Source organism: Neltuma alba, unplaced genomic scaffold (genome assembly GCF_004799145.2).
Source record: "Neltuma alba isolate B1F8T4 unplaced genomic scaffold, ASM479914v2 tig00011943_pilon, whole genome shotgun sequence".
In the NCBI taxonomy this organism is placed as follows: Eukaryota; Viridiplantae; Streptophyta; class Magnoliopsida; order Fabales; family Fabaceae; genus Neltuma; species Neltuma alba.
Genome location: NW_021636529.1, coordinates 43410 through 67741, shown reverse-complemented (window position 1 = coordinate 67741; position 24332 = coordinate 43410). Strand labels below are relative to the sequence as shown.

The window sequence follows — 24332 nt, the reverse complement described above, 5'->3', positions numbered from 1 at the left end:
TATCTGATAGTGATATTGTTGATAAGTGTGCATACTGTTATTCTTGTACAGGAAGAAAGCCAATTTTCACATTTCATGCAACGGATATATTGCTTTTGGATTCTGATTGCATGCCCTGATCTTCACTTACCCTTGTTAATAGTGAGGGGATTGTCAGTTTCAAGTTTGGGGGTGGGGGTTGATTTTTGTGGATAACAGGATTTTTTGTGCATAACAGGGTTAAATTTGAAAAGTTTTGAAAGATCACTTTGTTGAGTAAATATTTTGAGTAAAAAGAGAAAACAGTTGAAACAGTAGAAATTTTGTTATCTTAAATTTTTGCTTGTTTGGTTTTATGAAAGATGAGCTGAAGCGGTGAGTTGTTAGTTGAAAATGTATGAATGGTCCAATGATTGAACAAAATGCTTAGTGACCATGCTTGATAGAAAGTTGTGAATTGCTCTTTGATGCTTGAATTGTGAGGTTAAAACCTGTCTTTCTTTAATTTTGGAGAAACTAATGCACAAAAGGGGTCAAGACATTTCAAGTGATTATGTTGAGGTTAAGTAGATAATTTAGCCTTTATACTTTTGTTTCAACTAAATTGTTTCAGAACTTCTTCTGATTTCTCAAAGTTTACGGTTTGTTCTATATGAATTTGAAAAAGGATTAAGGCAATTCTTAAATGCGTTTTAGCCTTTCAAGCTGACCTTAAAGATCTTGTCTTTTAAACCCATACTTTGAGCCGTAAAAAAAATGTGTATATATATGTTTATATTTTGTTTCAAACCCTGACCTCTTCCTAGCCCAAAACCAATTGAGAAAAACCATGAAGTCCCTAGCTTTGAGATAAATGGAAGTTGGAAGGATAAGGAGTTTGATGAGATGTTGAGATTTTGAAAGGTTAGCAGGGGTAATGGAAATATTCTGGAAATTTAAAGTGTTAGAAACTAAGCTAAGTTATTGCTTTTAATGTTTTGCGCTTAAAAACAAAAACAAAATAGAAAAAGAAAAAGAAAAAGAGAATGGTATATAAATATTTAGTACAACTCTATGAAAGCTTGGTGAAAAGAGAATAAATTTTGGTACAAGTTTGTGGGAATGAAAGTGGTTGAAGTTAGTTTTGATTACGAGTATCTATTTATCTCAAAGTATTTGTATATTCTATTTTCCCTTTCTTTCCTAAACCATGACCTCTTGGCCACGTTACAAGCCAAAAAGTCCCTTTGATTTCAAATTTATGTAGGGTGAGTTGTAGGTCTAGAAAGAGAAGGAGTTAGGCTTATGAAAGTATGCGGTTGAAGGTTAGTATGTTGGCTAAAGTTTCACATTCTGCTGAGACATTATCATGAGAGATGTTCTTTGACTCTATACACACACTCACACTTCAAAATCATTGAAAGTTTGTTTCAAGCTCATAAAACTTGTTTCTTTGGGTGATTCAGTAATTTTCTATCCAGTATGTTTTCTTGAGCATTTGATGAGGATATAGTTGTTCCTACAATCTTTGATGTGCAATTTGTTACTTAGTTGCTGGTTTGTTGTTTTACTCGAGGACGAGCAAAAGTATAGGTTTGGGGGTGTGATAACCTCTCAAAATTCCTACTTATTCAAGTTGTTTTAGTGCTCTCAAAATTCTATGGCGGCTTTAACAAAGAGGAAGGAGTACACTTCTGTGTGAGGCGCCGCGGCTCCTGAGCATATTCGTCGTGGCACCCAAGTTGTTCCAAAGAAGTCCCTGTTCGGTGTAATCCGTTGCGGCCTATGATCACACACGCCGCGGTGCCAAAGCTACTCCCAGGAAAGCCATTTTGTGCAATCCGCGCGGCGGATGACCACATTTGCCGTGGCGCTTGACCCCTCGCTGCTGTGTGTTTTATGATGTAACTTAAAAATCAGGGCATATACAGGGGGAGACTCGGTTTTTTCTGACACACTTCGACTTTGGGGCAATTTTGGAGGCTTGCTCTGCTAGGATTTGGAGCTTTAGAGGCTTGAAAACTTTGGGCTTGTAGCTAGAAGAGATTCAAAGCTTTTTACTCAACTTTTCTGGGTTTCTTTCTTCTTCCCTTCTTGTTTCTGTAATGACTACTAGCTATTCTTATAGTTGTAGCTTCTTACTAAACATGTATAGCTAAATCAATTTTTCTAGGGTTATTTTGATCTATTGCATGGATGGCGACCTGGTTTTATTATCTCTTGAGTATTGATGATAATGTTCAGTTGTTTTTACCTTGCCTTAATGCTTCCTTGTGACTGGCCATCATTTGGATTAATTGTTTGATTAGTTTAAACTTGAGAAAGTTAAGTTAATCTGTGACTTTGGTAAAAACGTGCTAGTCCGGAAATTTAACTGAGTAAATAGACAGTTTGTTGATAGAATAGAGATGTATTGGTTAACCTAGCATAGACTAAAGGGGTTTTGGTTTATAAAGTGCAACCTTTTAAAACAAATGCAAGAGATTGCTATGTTTTATTGAGGATGCAAACATTTGGTTTTGACTTGAGAAAGCTTAATCAATTCTGCGAACCCCGGCTAACTGAACTTAGTGTTAAGTACTACTTCAAAAGTGATTAATCCAGTTTTATGAAGTATTTTAATGAAGAATAACCCTAGTCTCTTAATTGTTTCAAAGTCAAGTTGATTTTACACTGCCTTAAATCATTGTTTTCCTAATTTCATTTCACAACTCTTTTACAACATTTGTCTCACTTTACCTAATCAATAACACATTAATGATTTTTAACTCATCTAGCCTTAGTCTTTGAGGGAACGATACTTTTTATATTACTTGCGACCTGTCCGCTTGCGGTTTAACTAATCGGCGAACACCCAGAGACAAGAATACTCCATTTATTTTCACATCTTTGTTAATACTACCTCCGGTCTATAAGATAATATCTCATTTGATTTTTATTTTAATCATAAATGTAGAATCCCAATCTACTTTATTTCTTATATTTATCTTTTTTTTAAGGTAGTTCTTGTAATAATAGTAATCTAGCCAATACACTTGATTAGCAATGATATCTTAGAAAAGACAACAATTATTTATTATAAATAACTAAGTTAACTAATTTTTTAATCTAATCAAAATAGTTAACCAGCTCTAATATTAAGAACTAGAGGTAGTATAATTTAAGATCATTTATCCACATGCCATTTACAATTGAAAATTGTTTTGGGACCTTATCATTTGAGTTTATTAGTTTTTATATTTAAAGATAGCTAAATAAGGTAAAGCCGACCTGCCAAATCGCATTCGCACTAGATTGCTGAGGAACGCAAATACAAAAACGGGCATTTAAGTTCTTAAAATTATCGAAAAGACTGACACGTACTGAGGTGATATTTTGTTGCCCTATATATAAATAAAGGCTACATAGCAAAAGAAATACAAAAGAGAATATACAGAAAAAGACAGAAAGCTAAGGAAGAATCCAAGGAGAAAGGATATATAGTATTATCATCAAAAGAAAAAAAAGGAAGGAGATATGTTCTTATTATAACTGTAGTATTTTATACTTCCACACTTTCCATCTCAGTCAAGTCCCTCTCTGGCTCCTTCTTGCTTTACCAGACGCGTGTACCTGACTTGGGCCCAATGCTTTGGGATCATTACAGTTTGTGGCCCTGTATATAAAGGCATGCACATAGGTTGTTTCAGCACTGATCCATCAGTAGGGTCACAAACTAATCAACCAAATGGCTCTCAGAGTTATTGCATTGTCTTCTCTTGTCTTTCTTCTCTCACTCATCAGCTTCGCCGCAATGGCTAAATCTGTAAGTAATTAATTGCTCTCTTGCGTTGATCCATTTTTAGTTTCAGGGTTTTATATATTCCTTCTACGTACTCAGTTTTGTGTGTGTTTTTTCATATGCATGCATGCAGGAGCAGTGCACGTGCGTTGTAAGAGTCAAGACGGGAGATGTGCAAGACGCATCAACGGACTCCACCATAAGCCCCAAGCTAAACACATCTTCCGGCAATGGCTTTTCCGTCGACAACCTTGAAGATTGGGGCATGATGGAATCCGGTCACAACTACTTCGAGCAGGGCAAACTCGACGTCTTCAGTGGCACCGGCCCTTGCCTGATCTCTGCGCCATCACCGTAGTCTCCGACGGGAGAGGGACATACCCAGGGTGGTACTTGGATTACGTGGAGATCAACGTCGTAGGATGTTACAAATCTACCAAAGGTAGCCTTCCCTGAGAACCAGTGGCTAGATCAGACCGCAGGCTATAATCTCTATGCCAAAGTCAATTTATGCTCCAACTTCTTTCGTTTGAGGCCCATTCTCTCTTTTGTGTGACCATACTTCAGTGGCAACATTTTAATATGTTACCTCTCTCGCGGCCTATATGTAATATATAAATAATAAATAGGCCCTGAGGTGGTAATATGTATCTGGCTTTTGTTGGTGTGTTGTGTGACGTAATGTTTTGTGATGTGTCTCATTTCAATAATAATAATAAGGAAACGTCCTTATAATTTCATCCAATTTTAAACCAGGTCCTTATAGTTTTTTCTTCCTTTTCATTCCATCCTTATTGTTTACTCTGCTACTGGTATTAGTCCTTCTGTCAAAAAAACCTTACAAGCGCCGTTAATCTGAGTTAACAGGGATGATGTGGCCTCAAGAAAATCTGACTAAGCACCATCATGTGATCTTCGTTTGCCACCCACATGCGAAGCCAAAGGGCACTGTATCATGGGTCAGTTTTCGGGGTGAAGGAACTGTTGAACTTCCAACCCGATTGATCTCACAAAGTCTCTTGCAAGACCCGTCGCTACCCGCCTAAGGTGTGAATACCTGATTTACTTACTTGACCCCTTAAAGCAGGAGTTCTTAAGAGTAACTCTGTGGTGATTTATAAGATTATTTCTCCAACTTTTCCCTTACAGTTTTATTACATATTCGTTCATGGTCAAAATGAATAAAGAAAATAGGAGGCTAGGATGTTGGAGCAGCCATGATAGATCCTGGGCCTGCTTCATCAATCGCTCATAGGGATTGGAACCAAAGCACTAGGTAAGAAGGTGCTCTTCAAGAAGACTACGTGAAATTGATTGGGTTGGAAGGCCTTGTTATGGCAAATCTTGCTATGTATGTAAGTGATGAGTTTCAGGAAACTAGTTTTGGTACTCATCATTTTGATAAGCATCCTAAACTCATCAGATTTTAATTGTCTATATTTTATTTTAATGATTCAGATTTAATTTCTTTTTTACTTTTATTTGTTCAAAATAATTATTTTAATATGTATAGAATCTAAAATAGTAATCTCTTAATTATCATTCTTTCAAAAAATAGTTTTTTGGACAATACTAAGTCAATAGATATATCTCTATTCTATCAAAAAAATATCTATTTAATAGCATAAATATCAAGTTTAATTAGCCTATTTTTACCTAAGTTCAAAGATCAATTTAACTTTCTCAAGCTTCATCCAATCAACAAATCATTCCAAATGGTGGCCAATCACATAAGAAAGCATTAAATTCAAGATGAAAACAATATAACATTATCAATAATACTAAAGAGAGAATTAAAACAAGTTTTAATCCATACAATAAATCAAAATAACCCTAGAATGACTACTCTAGCTACATATATTTAGCAAAGAGCCACAAAAACAGATATTTCACAGCCATTACAGAAACAAAGGAGAAGAGAAGAAGAAAACCAAGGAAAAGGAAGAAAGAAGCTTCAAATCTCTTACAACTTCAAGCCCAATGTTCCCAAGCTTCAAAATCTCTAAACCCTAGTAGAGAACCTCTCCAAATAAGCTCCCAAGTCAAAGTCTAGCCAAAAATCATGAGTTCCCCCTTTTATAAGCTATAAATTTTAAGTTACAAAGCAAAACGCATAGTTGTGCAGGGCGGCGGATGACACAAAAAGGAACTCCTTAGAAGGGATCGAGCATCACGGCAGATTTATCCAAACATCACGGTGCCTATTACAGAATGACAATTTCCTCAGAACATGTTGGGTGCCATGGCAGATTTAGACAGATGTTGCAATACCTTATGCAGAGCATCTCTCATCCTTTTCTGGTTAAGACACCACAGCGGATTGCTTCAGGCACCATGGTGGATTTAGATAGGTGCTGCAGCACCTTATGCAGAGCGTCTCTCCTCCTTTTCTGTTTGAGATGCTACAACAGATTGCTTCAGATGCCACAAGGAATGATGTGTTTCTAGCTCCTTGGCTTGGTTCTTCCATTCTTGCTCGCTCTGCATCCTTAATCTTCCTCTAATCAACCAAAATAGATTAAATCTTTCTCCTTGTCATTCATCTTCCATTTCTTACTATTTCTTACACCAAGAATCTTAAAAACATTGCACAAATAATCCCCAATTGTTAGTATAAATCAAAGTTTAGTTTTTCAAATCATATTTTCTAACTTTAAGGAAATAACCCCACGTAACTAGCTTCCAAAACCCACAAAAGAGTGTTAAAATAAGTTGAATTGATAAGAATTTTGAGAAGTTATCACTGGGTTCAATCCATACTTTATATTACTTGATCATGTTTATATTGGGCCTTCAACCCTTCAAATTTTTTGGCCAATGATGTGTTATTTGAAATAATTAGCAGAATATAATAGCCACGAGCCATTATGTCTTGCATTATTTGTTACTGGTGTAATTTTCTTTTCTGTTTATTAGATATCACTATACTCTTTTATTTGGTCATTACTTCTCTTTCTTTTTACCCAATTATGACTTTTCTTAACTTTCACATGTATTATGAAAATTATTAAATAATAAACTGGAATGCTTAGCCAAATGCACTCTTAACTGTAGTACTTCTCCGATACCTAATATAAAGTCTAATTAACTAACTTGAGTAGATTAATGATATTAATGTAAATTGGTTAATATGATATTTTTAAATTAAAATAGCCTAAGCATCTTCCTTAATTCTTCCCCTCCCTCTTCTACTTGATTATTGTTTAGGGGATATCAATATGGTTAATTTGGAAAAAAAATTAATAAATGTGTAAAATGGGTCTTATATTTAGAACCAACATTAACTTCTCAATTAGATTCTACATTAATTAAGGACCAGGAGGAGTATCTCACAAGCCAAAACTTTCCTATGTAACAAACTATAATTTCCTCTTTATTTTCTTATCTTATTGGAGCCTAATTTATTTGACCGGTGCTATCTTGTCACGTCATTCTCTTCCGAGACATGTTAAGTAATCTTAAACAACAATGGTCTTAAAGCTGAGTAATTTATACTTGCCATATTTATAATGAAGTGATATATTTATGTTTTAAAAGTATTTTGGACGTTTACCGGGTGTCATATTCTTGTATTTAATCAAGTTGTGCTCGTTCCGATAGATATGTTAATCTTTTTTTTTTTTTGACCGTGAATGGATATGTTAATTTTGAAAATTTGAATGTAACTCTCAGGTCTCCCTTATATTGACCAAAACACCAAAGCAACGGAGCCACCAAAAAGCATACAACAGAAAATGCATCGAAATCGAACTGGCTTACTAAATAAAATGCCTTCGGCCATAATTATAAAATCTTGTTTGTAGATTACATACATGGTCTTATAATTATGACCGGAGGTAATAAATCAGTTTATCATAAGAGCCACCACAGAAACCACCGAATTCAAACTATTATTAATGTTATTTTTATTTAATACATGGCCGTGACAGATCTGTGTAAGAAAATAGTATGAGGTCAGATCAAAGATCAAGAGATTTCTTCACTCTATTGGTGGATCATTGAGAGTCTACATCTCTATTCTTGGCATATTAAGAGAGTGCATATAGCTGATATTATATTGGGCACATTTTTTGGCTCCTAAGTACAGGTATCTTCCAATTGAAAATAGTTCTATTCAAAATACTGTCGGGTATTAAATATAGGCACAACTCTTAGCAGGAATTTGAACATTGATTTGTCATGTTGTAAGAGAGTAGTCCATTTCGCTAAACCCAATCCTTAGTTGGTATATTGGGCACCTTGAATCTACAGGTTTCAACATTGTTAATTGGAGGGTGAACTTGGCCTTGTTGCCGGGCTTGCTTTTTGTGTTGGATCCAGCCCATGATTTTCCCTCTGGAATGAACAGTAGAGACTAGAAAATTACACACAATGAAGGAGATTCGTTGTATGCACTGAGGACTGAACTCACATTCCGTTGCGCATGATAATTTGTGAACTATATGCATACACTTGTTTCCTTGAACCAGACGTTTCCTGCCATGCTTATCCTGACACTGAGGTGATATTTGATTCGATATATATAATTTCATGGGCGGTCGTGTTTAATTAATTCTCTTGTTTACGGTTTGAAATGGGGCTGCATGCATGCAGGACATGTGTTCATCAGACCACCATATCAGAACGAAAGGTTGATGACATCCCACGTTATCAACTTGTCCACGTGATAATAAAATGAATTGGCCATATAAGTAAAACTAAGTAATCACCATCTATGTATATGTCACCGTATATTTGTATAAAAGCATAGAGAGGTTATTCCAGTGTTTCTCATCCTCATCGATCGATCAGTACGATCAGTACGTAGCATCACAAACTAAAAATGGCTCTTAGAGTTATTTCATTGTCTTGTCTTGTTTTTCTAGTCTCACTCATAAGCTTTGCTGCAATGGCTACATCTGTAAGTAATTGCTCTCTCTTGTGTATATTATTAGTTTCAAAGCTTTTATTCCTTCTACTTAGTTGTGTATATGCAGCAGCAATGCCAGTACATTGTGAGAGTTAAGACAGGAGATCGCAAAGATGCAGGAACGGACTCCGTCATCGGCCTTAAGTTAATGTCTTCGTCCGGCAATAGTTTTACCGTCAACAACCTCCGAAGCTGGGGCATAATGGCACCGGGTCATGACTACTTCGAGCGGGGCAACCTCGACGTCTTCAGCGGCAGAGGCACTTGTCTCAGCGTTTGTGCCATCACCGTCACATCCAACGGCGAAGGGAACAAGCCAGGGTGGTACTTGGATTTCGTCGACATCACCGTCAGTGGCGGCCTTTCTAGGAAGGTAGCATTCCCGGTGAACCAGTGGCTGGCTCTGGACGAGTGGCCCCGTCATCTATATGCCACCGTCAACCTATGCTCCCGCGCCGCCGCTTCTTTAGTCTGAGGCCCACTTCTCACTCTTCTGTGTCACCGTTCTTCATTACCCAAATCTTAATAGTACTTCTCACGTTTATATAATATAAAATAATCAGAGCTTGTTGCTTGAACAGCCCCTGTGGGAGCAGCATATGTATACATACATACATATATATATGTGTGTGTGTGGCTTCTGTTGGTGTCTTGTGTGTTATGTAATATTTGTCATGTGTCTCGTTTCGATATCACTATCTCCAGTGAGGTCTAGCTAATTTGAAGAAATTAAATAAATTAATTTAAAGTATTATATTTATTGTTTTTTTAGACTAATTTACTCAATCTATAAAATCAAATGATGTGTACACATAAGTATTTTAAAGATATCAAATAACATAAACTATAAATAAATAATTTTTTTAGTATTCTTAATTTTTTTAAATTAGTCAATTGGGTTGTATATTAAAAATGGGAGGTAGTATCAAGGACGGGAGCAATAACATAATTGTAGCATTTTAATGATTTTATGTTTCCTCCAATTCGCGCACCTTGCCCTTTTTCTTCCTCCTTCTCTGGATCCTTCATTCATCATATCCATCAGGATGTAGCGTCACAGACTATAGAAATACTACCTCATCCTATCATTAATATAAAAGTTAATTGATTAATTTGAGTAAATTAAGAAAATTAGTTTGGTTAGTTATTTATAATAAATAAGTGTTGTCTTTCCTAAACTATCTTTGTTAATCAAGTGTATTAGCTAAAATTACTATTACTACAAAGACTACCTTGGAAAAAAATAAATAAATATGAAAAGAAAGCGGATTAGAGTTTTATACTTAGAATTAAAATAAAAGTCGAACAAGCTCTTATATTAAAAATCGAAGGTAGTAGTACTACAATAATGACCCTTCCAACCAAGGTTGCCTTCCAGCAGAGCAGCTGGATTTGTGAAGTCTAGCACCCTCGACTTATGCTCCGGCCGCTTCATTACTTTCCGGCCCACTCTCTCTTCTCTGCAGTGACAATTCTTCTTCATCTGCAACATCTCTCGCCGCTTATACGTAGTATCTATAAATAATAAATAGGCCCTGAGGTTGTCATCTGTATCTGGCTTTTGCTGGCGTGTTGTGATCGAAAGTGTTTGTCATCTGCCTCATTTCAGTCATCACTCGACGCAACCATGTTTTATATGTGTGTGTGTGTGCGCGCCTTGGAGTTCCGTATCTAGGCACCTCCTTTTTCGGTTTTTATCATTAGTTTTGTTTTGTTTGAGGAAATTACAAAAGTTGTAAAATAACAATAGTAAATGATGGTGTTTGGGAAGAGCGAGCAGAAAATTACTGATATTTAGCTTAGCTTGTCTCTGTTTTAAAGTAGTACTACCTCCTGTACTTAATATAAGAATTAATTTGATATTCAATTTAGTTCTAAAATAACATTCTAGTTATTTGGGTATCTGTTTTTTTTTTTCCCCGTTTTCTCTCATCTATTCAAACATGAAGAGTGATGACTTTTTTTTTTCCAATTTTCTTTTTTCCTAACTTTATCTTCATCCTATACAAACGAAGCATAAAGACTTATTGGCAAGAGGCATGGATCTTTAAAAGTGATTTTCATCAAGCGGTGAGGATGCTTTGAGGAAAAAGAAGTTTGGCTATGCACAGGGTACTTTTACACCTAATCTTATTTTTCAAGTGTAATTTTACTCATGATTTTTTTTAGTGATGAAATTTTACTTTTATAATTTTGCTCATAAAGAGTGAATTTCACCTAAAGATTATGATAAACTTGCACATAAAAAATGAGATCAGAGATATATTTGCATCTTTATCCTTGAGCTTAGCTTTGCAAGACCTGATGAAGGTGGATGGTGAAATGAATAAAAAGCTAAAAATGAAGACGAAGCTGAGAATATTTCAGGGAATCAAGCCTTTGTGGCCACCAGGTTGTCCCTGTCATTGCAGTAACTTTCCGCCGCCCTGTCCCACCCACCATTGGCGAAACCGAACAGTTCTATTACCCCTTTTCAGACAACACAAACAAAAATGGAAACGCAAACAAAATTGGAAAGGTAGCTCCATGTGGAACGCATGATGGAAGACGACAAATCATGATTCTCGGTAATGAAGGGAGAGCATTCCATATTCATTGCAATGGAGTGCTCATCACAATTTGAGTTATCCGTATCGATTTTGAATAATTCAATTTGTATTTGAGTTTTTTTTATATATTTTAATTAATTTTTATTTTTGATAGATATAGAATTTAAAATAAACATAATTTTATAAATAATACTTCCTTAGAAAAATAAATTTATTAGTAAAAAGATTGTATATTAAAAAATTTAAATCAAAACAATCTATATCAGATTTTAGATGGTCTAAATTACATTATAGTTATGAGCACATTTATTGTGATGAACACTGAATCACAACCTGATGTGACGAGTGATGACCCTACCCTCATCCTTTCTTCATAGTTTTGGTAGGAGCCCAATTCTCATGCTGGTACAAAAAAGGGCCAATTTACATCCTTCTTTCTATATTGGTTATAAAAGATGATTAAAGTGCAAATTTGTTATGAAAATTTTTACTTGGAAGCACTGGGTATCCGGTCTGTATCATTGAAAGAATAATATTTAAGATATATTTTTAACCTGTTCATAATGATATACGTCTATAACATGTGTTTTAGGCTAGGTGTTTGTACAATCGGTCAATAAAGTATTAAAAATAATTTTAAAAACAATATTTACGATAGCTTTTAGATTGGGTTTTTAAAACTTGGTCTATTGATTTACACCCACGTAATAAGTCATATATGGGTCTATATTAGCTAGACTAATAACAGAATTAAATGAGTTCACGAATGATAATAAAGAGTAAACTCTCTGAGAGAAATGTGAAATTTTATCTTTTTTAAAAATAGTCACACAATCAAACCCAACATTTTTTAGCATTGAAAATATGGAAAACAATTTTCTCCCTTTAAAAATTGTCAAAGGGAATTACTATTTCAGAATAAACAAAAATCCATGATAATCAAAGCTTAGTTAAAATATACTACATGATATAGAAATTCATCAATTGAAGGATTTTTTTGGACAAAAAACAAAAACTTTCTAGCTCAGGACATATACACAAGAAAACTAAAACAATTCAAAGTTTCAAGTATAGTTTTTTTTTTTTTAATATAGAAGCATCCGAGTGCACAGAAATTATACACCCGATATGTTATAATTTTTTTTGTGAGATTACGAGTAAATGCTATTAAGGCTAATATTTCAAAAATAGCACACATGGTTATTATGTGTGATTTGAGAACTTGATGTGATAAATATAAAAAAATTTGATCCAAGTATTATCCTTTAAAAAATAAATTTTAATTCGAAACTGTCTAATATTTGTTTTTTTTTACTTTAATACTTTTCATTTGTTTCATTGCTTTTAATGTCTAATCTTGAATTTTTAATACTCCGTTTTAATTAAATCGTGTCAACTGTGCATAATTAGGTTCCAAGTGATTTTTTAGGTTGAAGTGATTAAATTGTGTGAATTTAATTGAATTTTAACCAAATGTGCATCTCCTATGATTTTATATATCCTTTGAAACAATGATTGCAACTTATCTATTTCGCGCATTTGTGTCAATTAGACGTTTCAAAATGGATTTGAGAAATCAAATTAAAGTGCTTTTCGTAGAATTGCAATTTTAGACTTAGAACAAGTCAGTCTGTATGTTTGTCAACATAGAACAAATTAATTGATAGAAGTCATTCACTCCATAAATTAGAAAAATTAATTTGTTCCGAACCAACAACTTGCAGGAGTGAGTTGATAATTGGGGGAAAAAAAAGTTAAAAAAGATGGCTAAGAGTTATATCTTCTCTTATAATAAATTAAAAATGCTATAATAAGGTAAAATGTCACTAAAGGGGGGCATATATATATATATGACTCTATTTATTACAAAAAGATTATATAAATCATAATTTGAAGAAAAAAGCGGTTAAGTAACTATTATATTCTCACATGAAAAACATATTTTTCAGTTTCTTTTGTAATAAAAGCAATTTTTTTTTGAAAAGAATAAAACTATAAGAAATTAAATATGATGCAAAGAGAATGACTAGGATTCGCAACCAAACAATACATAGGCTTCTTCATAGCTTGACGACAAAACTTCACCGTCGTCAGGTGAGCCCCCATGACATGTACATTTGGCTTCTTTGAATGAAGACTGACACGTACAGAGGTGATATTTTGTAAGAATGTGACGACGTCTAGAGCATTATGGTCCTTATATAACAATATTCCGTCCAATATCACCAAATCGTATATACAGGGGTAGTTCGTATCGAATATTACAGAGTCCACAGGGACGTAACAAAATGAATTGGATCTATAAGCGTGAAGCTCAGTTATCACCAGGCACGTCGCCTTATACAAAGGAATATATACAGCAAAAGGGAATAGAAAATTGTGGAGAAAATAGGATATGGTTCAACCTGAATTTCTTCCCAACCTTTTTCCTCCCTATATGAAGAGAAAATGAGGGGGGAAAACACTTATTTTCTGTTTCTGTCCCCCATCTTTTATTTTTATATTATGTTTTAACATTTATTGATAATGTTGGATAATTTATTTATTTCTTTTAATTATATCTAATCTTAAAGAAATTCGCTTTTCACTGTTTACCTTGGAAAATAACCTCTTTCTTTAAATTATTCGGTATTACAATATAATAACATAACAATATATTTTTATTAAATAATATAATTTTAAATTATTTGCTAACACTAATGTAAATATGTTTTTTTTCCATTTTGATGCTCATTTGATTATAAACATGATATGTTTTAACATAAAAGGGCATTTTATTTTTTTTAGATGTTTGCTTTTTTTTTCCCCTGTTTTTTCTCTTCCATTCAACAACGAGGGGTGGTATAGTTTTAAGCAAGTTAGGAACTACAGACATCTTCAACCCCAAACTTGAGGGGTGAAATAATGCCCTTAATTTGTCGCTTTGGGGTTACTCTAAAAATTAACCAAATTAATACAATATAGCGCACAATCCGGGTCGTATTCACTTTGAGGAGCTGAAAATAAAATTAAATCCTAGTAAATAAATGCAAGTAACCTAAACTATAAAAAATATTTCTTATTTGATAATTTCTAATTAAACTGAAATTAAAATACTTTTTTATTTTTATATAAAAATGATTAAAATGAATGAAGAATAAAGAAATAAAAATGAAACACGTGAGTAAACAATGATAATAATCAATCCTCCAATTTGATAGCGCAGGCAATTCCCATTCCAATAGAAGTGGATGTTAAAACAATAAATTAAGAATTATAATCAAACTTTTAATCCAACAATCAAGCCATCTCGATTCAAAGTCCCTCTTACGCACACCAACCGAGCCACCTCGATTCAAAGTCCCATATTAAGAATTGGATGAGCAACTTATCAAGTGAGATGAATTGCATATATTTTCAAAATTACCCCGTATTAATATCTCATGATGACTTATAATGGCGACCACTTATTCTTTCTAAACAATTTCTCAGATGTCATACGGTGTGTACCAAGTTGATGACAGTTCGGTTACTGGATGTAAAACACAGTCCTTTTCCTGCCATTTATAAAAAAAAAAAAGATTTTTTCCCATTTTTAGTTTCTCAAAAAGCCACCATAAACAAGTTATTTTAATCAATTTTATTTGCAAATCAAAGATGATCATTCTTAACAATATTTTTGAGTTGCTTGCGCGTTTAATTAGCGTGAAAATGGGGATGTAAAAGATGTTTTTTAAGTGAAATAATAGAAATTATAATAATTCTGTAGATTGTTCATCTAAACGATGTTTGGCCGAAAATGCTGCAGTGGGAAACTAAATTAAAGAGACCAAAATTTATTTAAAAAAAGGTTATAATGTTGCCCTGGCACAACAGATAGAGTGCTTCGCATAGAACCCTGGAGAGACCACAATACTCCTTTTACTTGCAACTTTGTAAACACAACTCACGATCATTTATCCACAACTTACAATTGAAAATTGTATTGGAGCCTTATTATTCAAATGTAGTAATAGGCTTTATACTTAAAGATAGATAAAGTTAAGCTGACCTGCCAACTCGCATTCACATATAATTGATTGCTGAGGATGGGAACCCAAATGTCAACACTCGTTGCTGTCAACAAGGAAGCCACTTTCGATCGATCTATTTCCATTAACTGACGAAATCACGCATTTGGATTCTTTGAATAAAGACTGATACGTTCAGAGGTGACATTTTGTAAGGGTGTGACGACGTCTAGATCTGTCGATCATCATGGTCCCTACATAACAGTACAATATTAAATTTACAGAGTTAACATGTACGGACATAACCAAATTAAATGAAATGGATCCAAGAGTGAAACTCAGCTATCAGCATGCATGTCGCGGAATATAAAAGCATATATCATGTAGCTTGTTTAGAACGACTTATAAACAGTTTTTTCATTATAATTTATGGAATACGAAGTAAGTATGTAAGAGTACTTTTGTCCCAACTTAGATGAACATGCTCATTGATCATAGATCCAAACAAGCCCATAGGCAAATCTTAAAAGAAAGGAGATATGTCATCAGTTAAAACACTCTTGTCCGTATGTTATACCTAGCATGTTCCCCGTTTTGTTCCTCACTCCCTGATGCTTCTAGCTTCGCCGGACGCGTGTACTTGAGTTGGGCCCAATTTCTTTGGCATTATTACAGTATGTGGCCCTATATAAAGGCATGCCCTGGATGATGTTTCAGCATCCATCCATCCGTCCATCACAAGCGCCCCAAAGTAATCAACCAAATGGCTCTCAGAGTTGGATTGTCTCGTGTTGTTTTCGTACTCTTACTCATCAGCTTCGCTGCCATGGCTACATCTGTAAGTAATAATCCAGTATAGTAAGCTTTTAATTTCCTTGTACGCACGTACACTTACCACCCTGCTCCTATTTGCATGCATGCAGGATCAGTGCGAATACACTGTGAAAGTTAAGACAGGAAATGTGCCTAATGCAGGAACAGACGCCACCATCAGCCTCAAGTTAATGTCCGCTGCCGGCAATAGCTTTACCATCGCCGACCTCAAGAGCTGGGGCACAAACGGAGCCCAATACAACTACTTCGAGAGGGGACAGACGGACGAGTTCAAGGGCAAGAGCGTTTGCCTCGATGTTTGTGCCATCACCGTCTTCTCCAACGGCCTGGGGAACGACCCAAGCTGGTACTTGGAATCCGTGGATGTCACCATCGGGGGCGCCAATGCTAAGGAGATATCCTTCCTGGTGAACAGATGGCTGTCTCAAGAGCCGCCCAATCAGCTCCTTGCCACCGTCAACTCATGCACCAGCTTTAATTTGAAGCCCACTCTCTCTTGTGTGTGAGCGTCTTGCCTACGCAATATTACTTCTCTCGGCTTACTTACGAGTATGAATCGACCCTGAGATTGTAATATGCATCTCAATATCAGTAATTGCTACCTCTCCCGGCTTATATGTAATATATAAAAAATAAATAGGCCATGAGGTAGCAACTTGTATCTGGCTTTTGTTGGTGTGCACTTACTGTATGTTTATTATAATATACTATCATATCTCCATCTTGGAGTCTCACATATGGACTCTTTCTTTTCCAATTTTCATTATTAGTTTTGTTTTGTTTAAGGAAGTTTTTCTTTCCCCTTTGAAATACAAATTCCCAGCCGCGGCCAAACGAGTAACCCCCACCTTCCTTCATCTTCACCCTCTCGACAACAAGGGGGCATATGTCTCTCGAACTCCTCATATTTCTTATCAATTAGATACACTTAAATTGTACCGATAATACTTCGAAAAGTTCATAAAATCATGACTATTTTAAAGCAGTAATAGAAAACAATTGATTAGCTATCATATTATCATAAGAATATGTTCTTCTTCTTCTTATTAATTAACTATAGCTATATGGTTTCACTAGTTGTTTGAGTACTGTGAGAATGAATTCATTACTACTATTTAACAAGAAATGAACATAATTAAAAAATAGTTATGATATGATATTTATTAATATTTGTAATTGCTATATAGATTATTATTCTGGTATTGATGATGAAAAAAAAACAAGAAAATCATTCCGCTTTTTATACAGCCTTACCCCTGCTAGGGTAAAGGTGTTTAAGATTATTCTTAGACATGTTAAATATTAATGATAAAGTTTTACCACTCTTTGTAATATGCCTGGTTTGATTTTAATTAATCTGGATCCACTAAATTATTAAAATTAATTCTCTAATTTTTTAATTATCTTATTACTCTAAGAAGCTTCCAGGAGAAATGTATTGGTTCTGTAGCTTCAGCATATTATTCTTGATAATATCTTAATACTCAAAAGTTGAAAGCTTAATAATTCAATTCTAAGGGTGTGATTTACTCCCAAATGCTCTGAATGGGTTAAATGACATATTTGGGCCCAGAACAACAGATTTGCATCATTAAAATTAAACCAGAATAAAACCCAAATGTCCAAATCTCCTCAAATGGTCGGGTCCAATCCATGCGGCCCAATAGGGTTTTAAAGAAATAATTTTATTATAAGATCCAAATAACAGATTCACAGATAACAAATAATTAATTAAAATTGGTTAAAAACAATAAATAAGTTAACCAAACAAGGCATTGCATTCCTCGCCCTGTTTTTTGATGTTAAGTTATTTGAAATTGTCGAAATTAGAATCTACTCCCACGCCTTGGATTTGGGCACACGCATAGTTCCAACTTTTAAGCCAATTTCTCAGCGAACTGTCGTGTTAAGTGCTTTTTATCGTAACATTTTTCTAAATATTTTTGAATTAATTTCCACATGGGTTGAAAAAGTCATTTCAATCAAATTTATTATGAAAATGTTATTCTTAATATTCCTTTTTATTTTTTGCCCTGTTGTACCGGACACCATTTTTCTTTCCTTGTTTTTTCTTTTTGCCTGAATGCATATACCGAAATATAACTTCATTGTCAAGAAGTTGGTGCAGTGAAATTCCGCTAACTTCAAATTATTATTATTATTATTTTGCCAGCAACTTCAAATTATTATTAAATCATCAATGGTGCACTAAATATTAAGTATAAAGTTCCTATATTTAAAGATAGAAAATTAATGCACCTACCTATTCTGTTCACGGGTATTAAACATGCAAATATTGCACTTTTTATTTTTTTTATTTTTACTATAATCCATGCAACCATTATATTATATCCTCCATAAAAAATTCAAATTCACAACATCGCGTTTAAAAAATATGTAGAAAAAAAGCTTTTGGTATCATCAAGTTATAAGCCTTTTATATTTAAAGATCGAATTTTAGACTGCCCACCAATTCAGTAGAGTAACGTTCTTATTCCTACTATTACTACTGGAAAAAAAAAAGTCTTTCACAATTGTTAGATTTAACATGTGATATCAGAAAGACGACCAATGTAGAAATAGGCGGTGGTAAAAGGCTAATCTTTTGCTATAAAAAATGTTACTTTTAACACCGGTCGATGCCCCAAAAATTGCATTTACTCAATGAAAAATATGTACATAAATAGGTGTTGATCCCAAGATTTAGAGGGTGTTTGGCAACCCTCAAAAGTGTTTCCAAGAAGCACTTTTCTGCAAAACGAGACAAACTCCTCTACATATTTATTTCGTAAATCGTAAAAGTACTTTTGAAACCATGGTTTAGTTTCATCTAAACACCCTCTTGGGCTATGTCAGATTAAAAAGGAGAATCAGAATCTTATCTAAATCAATGCGAATAAAATCTAATATTACATTTGGTCCTAATCATAAACCTCATTTATAGTCTATAAACAAGATCTTATAATTAGAACCAGAGATAGTAACAACAACCACTGACTAAGGAGGGATACATGGGAAATTAAAATTAAAATTCGAAGGTGGGCTTCGGCCCGTATTGGCAACAACAAATATTATGATAGCAATTTGAAAACAATATTTCTCTATCTGCAGATCCTTCCTACTGGCAGTAAGCAATACATCTAGAGAAAGAAGAAAGTGATTGGATTGACACTTCAATTCAGACATGTAGATGTAATTGGCTAATAGCATAATTTTTTTGGCCAATAATAGCATAGATAGATAACCATTAGAGACAAGAGCCCAAACAAATTACATTATCACTATGCAAAACCTATAAGCCTACAAAAACCGCAAGATTATATAATCTCAATTTCCTAGCTGGTTGCATGAGAAGATCAAGAGTTTATTCAAGTGAAAGAATAAATCATGTTAATCAATTTATTTTTAAAAAATCAAAAATTATCGCCCTAAATTATGGGGAATTCTCCTGAATTGTTTGGCAAATTCCAATAAATATTTCAACCGGACACATGGAACCCCTAAAGTCATTTCTAGGTATCAGAGACGCTAAAACCACCCTCTTAAAGAAATCCCATGCACTGACAAGTTCTCAATTTGCAGCACCCCAATCACATTGAGTGGTTTGTTTCATTCAGTCTCTTTATTTTCAATTCATATTGTAGTCACACCAATTAACATTAAATGGTCCATTCATTTCTTTCTAGTGAATAAAAATGATCCCTTGCATGTTATGATGTTCCAAAATAGTCCCTGATGACGAATATGGTACAATTGAAAGCTGAAAGACCGGATTGAAAAAAATAACAAATTAAGTGACCAAAATAATAGTCAAGGCAAAATAATAAGGGTAGCATGACAAGGCATCCTAGAAATGCTTTTTGACTCTGCCAACTATACAGAATTTGAACTACCGTAATACCTGTACAAATGGAAACTAAATCAATATAACATTCAAAAGGAAAATATAAGAACAGTGCAGAACAGTAAATCCCCTTGATTTTACTGATATCTCAGATAATTCAGACTCTTGAATCTTTTTATTTTTCATAGAAAACTAAGTTAATTAGAAAGAAGAGAGACAGAGATACATAAACGGAGGACCTCCCAAGACAGAAAAGGCTAGACAAACTTCAGCTCAAAAGAGCTTTCTAGTCCCATTACAGTGGCCATCTAAGTTCTTCTCCCAATTTCTTGGCCACTAATTGAATACATAGAATTTTGTTAGTGACACACCCCTTTGGGAATCTAAAGACAAGGCCTCTAATGTCTAAAGTTTTCATTCACACGGTAATGCCCAACAAGATGGAATGCCTAGGGAAACTGGTAAAGCATAAATATGAGAGTTATCTGAAGATCTTGGGGCGAATGTTCAGGAATATATATTATCAGTGTAATGTATATGACTGACTATCATGCAATTGTGGCATTATTCCTAGGAGTCAACTGCTAGGAATGAGTAATTGTATGAAGATATTTTTCCATTTACGGTACACAGGTCTGTATACATGAATTTCCTCTCCAATTATCATTTGAGAGAAGAAATACAATTACCCACTTTCTCAGCATTGTATCAGAAATCCATAAGAATATGAAATTTTGATTACGTTACCAGTCTGGCAAAAACAACCAGCAATGAACTTCTCAAGGCAGTAATTTAAGCAGATTGCATACATCTAACAACAGTAGCAACCAGGTCATGCATACGTACTGCCATTTGTGACGGCAACTGTAATACTATTTCTAGTACTAAATACAAGAACTAGTTGACTAATTTAAGTAAGTTAAAAAAATAAGTTTAATTAGTTATTTATAATAAATATGTGTTATTTTTCCTAAAATATGAAGTATATTAGCTAGAATTACTATTATTAGAAGGACTATCTTAAAAAAAATGCATAAATATAAAAGCCAAAGTGGATTGGGGTATTATATTTAGGACTAAAATGAAAGTTAAACAAGGTCTTATTTTAAGGATTGGAGGTAGTATGATGCCTTTTTGTGTCTCTTTACATATCTCCCCTTATCAAAATAAGCAGTGACTTGTGATGCATGCAGGTGCCGCGGTCAGTATACTCACTGCTTTCTGTTCCAAACCCAGATGACTCTTCGGTGCCAGAGATTGCTCACATCTACAAGAACGACAAAGCCAAGTACAAGGCTGCTGCCAGTTCTTAGACTCAGGAATATGCCATGAACTAGTCTAGCCCTAGAGACTGCTGCCCATAGATATGCCATGAACTAGTCTAGCCCCCTTCTTTTCACTTGTGTTTCTTTTGTTTCTTTTGTTGGGCAAGCTATTGAGCGGGTGAGAGTGTTTAATGAACTCAATCTCCCAAATTTCATCAGTTCGTGTAGGATTGCTTACATTCTTAGAACTCGAACAGGACATTAATTTCTAAAATTTTAGCATCGTGGTAATGGAATGCGTCTGTTATACTCCTCTGGTTCTATTTATAAGACACTTCCAACATGTTTCATACAGATAAAGAAAAACCTTAAACTGCATTAACTCTTTATTAAAATAAAGCAACTTTCCAACTTTACTCCTTTTTAATATATACATCTTTAAAAAAAATAACCATATATTATATAATAAATGAAGGATTAACATTAGCCATATAAGATGTTGCTTGTAGGTATTGTCTGCTTTGGTGTAACTGTAGCCACCTCACGGTTTTGTTCCCCTAGGTACAATAGTAGCCACCCATAAAACAAATCTACAGGAGAGAGGTATCTACACCCTTATAAGACGTGCTTCATTCCTCTCTTAACCCAATATGACACTTCACAATTTACCCCCTTAAGCGCCCAGCGTCCTCGTTGGCATACCAACTCGACCCTAGCTCTGATACCAAATGTACCGTCCTTAGGTCCTGGAGTGCAGCCGTAGCCACTCAGGATGTCGCTCGTAGATATTATCTATTTGGTATATTGTAGCCACCTCACAGTTTTGTTCCCCTGGGTGCAGTAGTAGCCACCCAGAAAATACGTTTATGAGGGAAAGATATTTATACCCTAATAAGGCTAGCACACCAACTTAACCTTGGCTTTGATACCAAATGTAACATTCCCAGGTCTTGGAGTGTAGCTATAGCCACCTAGGATGTCGCTCGTACGTATTGTTCGCTTTGGTGCAGCCCTAGTCACCTCACAATTTTGTTCCCCTGGGTGTAGTCGTAGCAACCTAGAAAATACGTCTACGAGAGAGAGGTATCTACACCCTTATAAGATATTCTTTGTTCCCCTCTCTAGCTAATATGGGACTTCACAATCCACCCTTTTAGAGCCCAGTATTCTTACTGGCACACTCACTCGACCCCAGCTTTGGGACTTGGGGACATTACATTTTGTATCAGAGCCAAGATCAAGTCGGTATGCTAGAGAGAACATTTGACCCTAAGGGATGGATTGTGAGGTCCTACATCAGCTGGAGAGGAGAATGAAGCACACCTTATAAGGGTGCAGACACCTCTCCCTTGTAGACGCATTTGATATTTAAATCAAATCATAGATCTTATTGTTGCTATTCTTTGAATCACATACCTCACCAATCATCATCTCCTCTTGAGATCTCATCGTTCGCCGGAGGTTGCCGTCGTTGGATGAAAGATGTCATTGCCGCCATCATTCACTTGCATCAGGCTGCTAGACTAAAGGTGGGTCATCGCTCGATGAAGAAGGTCACTGTCACCACTGTTGTCGCTACGGAGGAGGCCATTGTTGCAATCATTTACTTGCTCATCGGAGAAGATGGCGGAGATGGTAATGGGAAGGAGGGATCACGTTGTGTTGAGGAGGGTTTGAGCTTTTCTTCTTTTTTTTTTTTAATACCCAGGTGGCAATTTTAGATGTCATGTGTCTTTATTTGGAGGGGAAAAAATGCTTAGTTGTCAAAAAGAGTTAGAGTTCTATTAATAGAGGGTGAAATTGCCCCATTTTTAATAGAACAAGGGCAAAATTACACCAATAAATAGTTTAGGATGTTGGGTGCACCTCTAAAATAGCTTAGGGTGCTGGATGTACCTTTACCCAAAAACATATATACTAACAAGATTGATGTATTAAGTCCTTTTAAACTCTAACTACATAAACCTTATTTATCATATACAATTCCATATGAATTACATATCTCTAAAGTACGCCACACACTAAGAGTCTCATGTAAATCTCTAAAAAAAAAAAAAGATGTTGTAAGTGACATATGTATCTAGATTAATTATATTGATTGAATTAAATGGATTCATGAATGATAGTGAAGAGTAAACTTTTTAAGAGAAATGTGAAATTTTAATCTTTTTTAAAAGAACTCACACAATCAAACCCAACATGAGTTCATTGTTCTGGTGGCAAAGTTAACTAAAGAAGACGCACCGAAGGTATTTTTAAAGATGGCCACAATCTTCAAACGTGTGAAAATTTCATTCCCAAACAAGCTTTTGGAGGTTCAGCCCGACTATTCTTCCACAAGAATTAGAACATATAGTGGTAGTATCAGGAGACTCATCAAAGAACATGATGCAAATCCGTCCTAATATTGAGAAATGCTTGTGTTCTTTATCTGAGATTGGACTTACATGTTGAATGGAATCACTTCATGAAAGAATGAGTGCAACTGACGTCATCAGGGAGCTAAATTCCATCAAAAACTATTTTCTTTTATGGTGAGTACAACATCATCTAAGTATGATAGCACTCTTGGTTTGATTTGATTTGCGGACGTACCGATTTGATTTATTTAGTGTATTTTATCTTATATTTAATGATTGCCGCATTTCATTTTTGGATTGGGATGAGCCTAACGTTGTACTATATATAGTTTCCGCATGTTTATTTTGTGGCCAAATGTGATATGTGTGCATGCATGTCTTGTATTACTAATTCTTCATGTTGGCTCCACAAGTTTACACGTACATATGGGCAGATCATTATAAGGTCTGCTTTATGTTTATGTTTTTATTCTTCATGATGTCGTCATCAGAGCAAAGCTTCCTTTTTGTTGTTGTTAATCATCATATATATCCAAACATGATCAAAATCATTTACATTTATATGTGTCAAGTTTTTTATACTACCTTCACTCCTAAATATAAGAGCTAATTGACTTATTTAAATAGATTAAAGAAATAAGTTAAGTTAGTTATTTGTAATAAAAAAGTGTAGTCTTTTTTAAAATATCCTTACTAATCAATTTTATTGGTTAGACCTACTATTATCAGAAAAACTGTCTTGAAAATAAATAAATAAATATGAGAGACAAAGTGAATTGAAATCTTATATTTAGGACCAAAATAAAAATCAAACGAGATCTTATATTGAAAACAGGAGGTAGT

At 34.6% G+C, this 24332-nt stretch overlaps 3 protein-coding genes across 3 annotated transcripts; all 3 read left to right on the top strand.

Moving 5' to 3' along the window:
* Positions 1 to 3685: 3685 nt before the first annotated feature.
* On the top strand, positions 3686 to 4097 carry LOC114719759 (PLAT domain-containing protein 2-like). Its single transcript, XM_028905289.1, has 2 exons — positions 3686 to 3763; positions 3873 to 4097. The coding sequence occupies exons 1-2, from the start codon at positions 3686 to 3688 to the stop codon at positions 4095 to 4097; spliced, it is 303 nt and encodes a 100-aa protein (XP_028761122.1).
* Positions 4098 to 8561: 4464 nt separating this feature from the next.
* On the top strand, positions 8562 to 9123 carry LOC114719758 (PLAT domain-containing protein 3-like). The gene is made up of 2 exons (XM_028905288.1): positions 8562 to 8639; positions 8716 to 9123. Exons 1-2 carry the CDS (start codon positions 8562 to 8564, stop codon positions 9121 to 9123), a joined length of 486 nt encoding a protein of 161 aa, XP_028761121.1.
* Positions 9124 to 15949: 6826 nt separating this feature from the next.
* On the top strand, positions 15950 to 16526 carry LOC114719757 (PLAT domain-containing protein 1-like). Its single transcript, XM_028905286.1, has 2 exons — positions 15950 to 16024; positions 16110 to 16526. Exons 1-2 carry the CDS (start codon positions 15950 to 15952, stop codon positions 16524 to 16526), a joined length of 492 nt encoding a protein of 163 aa, XP_028761119.1.
* The last annotated feature ends 7806 nt before the right edge of the window (positions 16527 to 24332 follow it).

Bases quoted from the DNA above. Each gene is read 5' to 3' on its own strand.
- LOC114719759 (XM_028905289.1), top strand. From the start codon at position 3,686: ATGGCTCTCAGAGTTATTGCATTGTCTTCTCTTGTCTTTCTTCTCTCA. The intron at 3,764-3,872 runs GTAAGTAATTAA...GCATGCATGCAG, and splicing joins TCGCCGCAATGGCTAAATCT to GAGCAGTGCACGTGCGTTGT.
- LOC114719758 (XM_028905288.1), top strand. From the start codon at position 8,562: ATGGCTCTTAGAGTTATTTCATTGTCTTGTCTTGTTTTTCTAGTCTCA. The intron at 8,640-8,715 runs GTAAGTAATTGC...GTGTATATGCAG, and splicing joins TTGCTGCAATGGCTACATCT to CAGCAATGCCAGTACATTGT.
- LOC114719757 (XM_028905286.1), top strand. From the start codon at position 15,950: ATGGCTCTCAGAGTTGGATTGTCTCGTGTTGTTTTCGTACTCTTACTC. The intron at 16,025-16,109 runs GTAAGTAATAAT...GCATGCATGCAG, and splicing joins TCGCTGCCATGGCTACATCT to GATCAGTGCGAATACACTGT.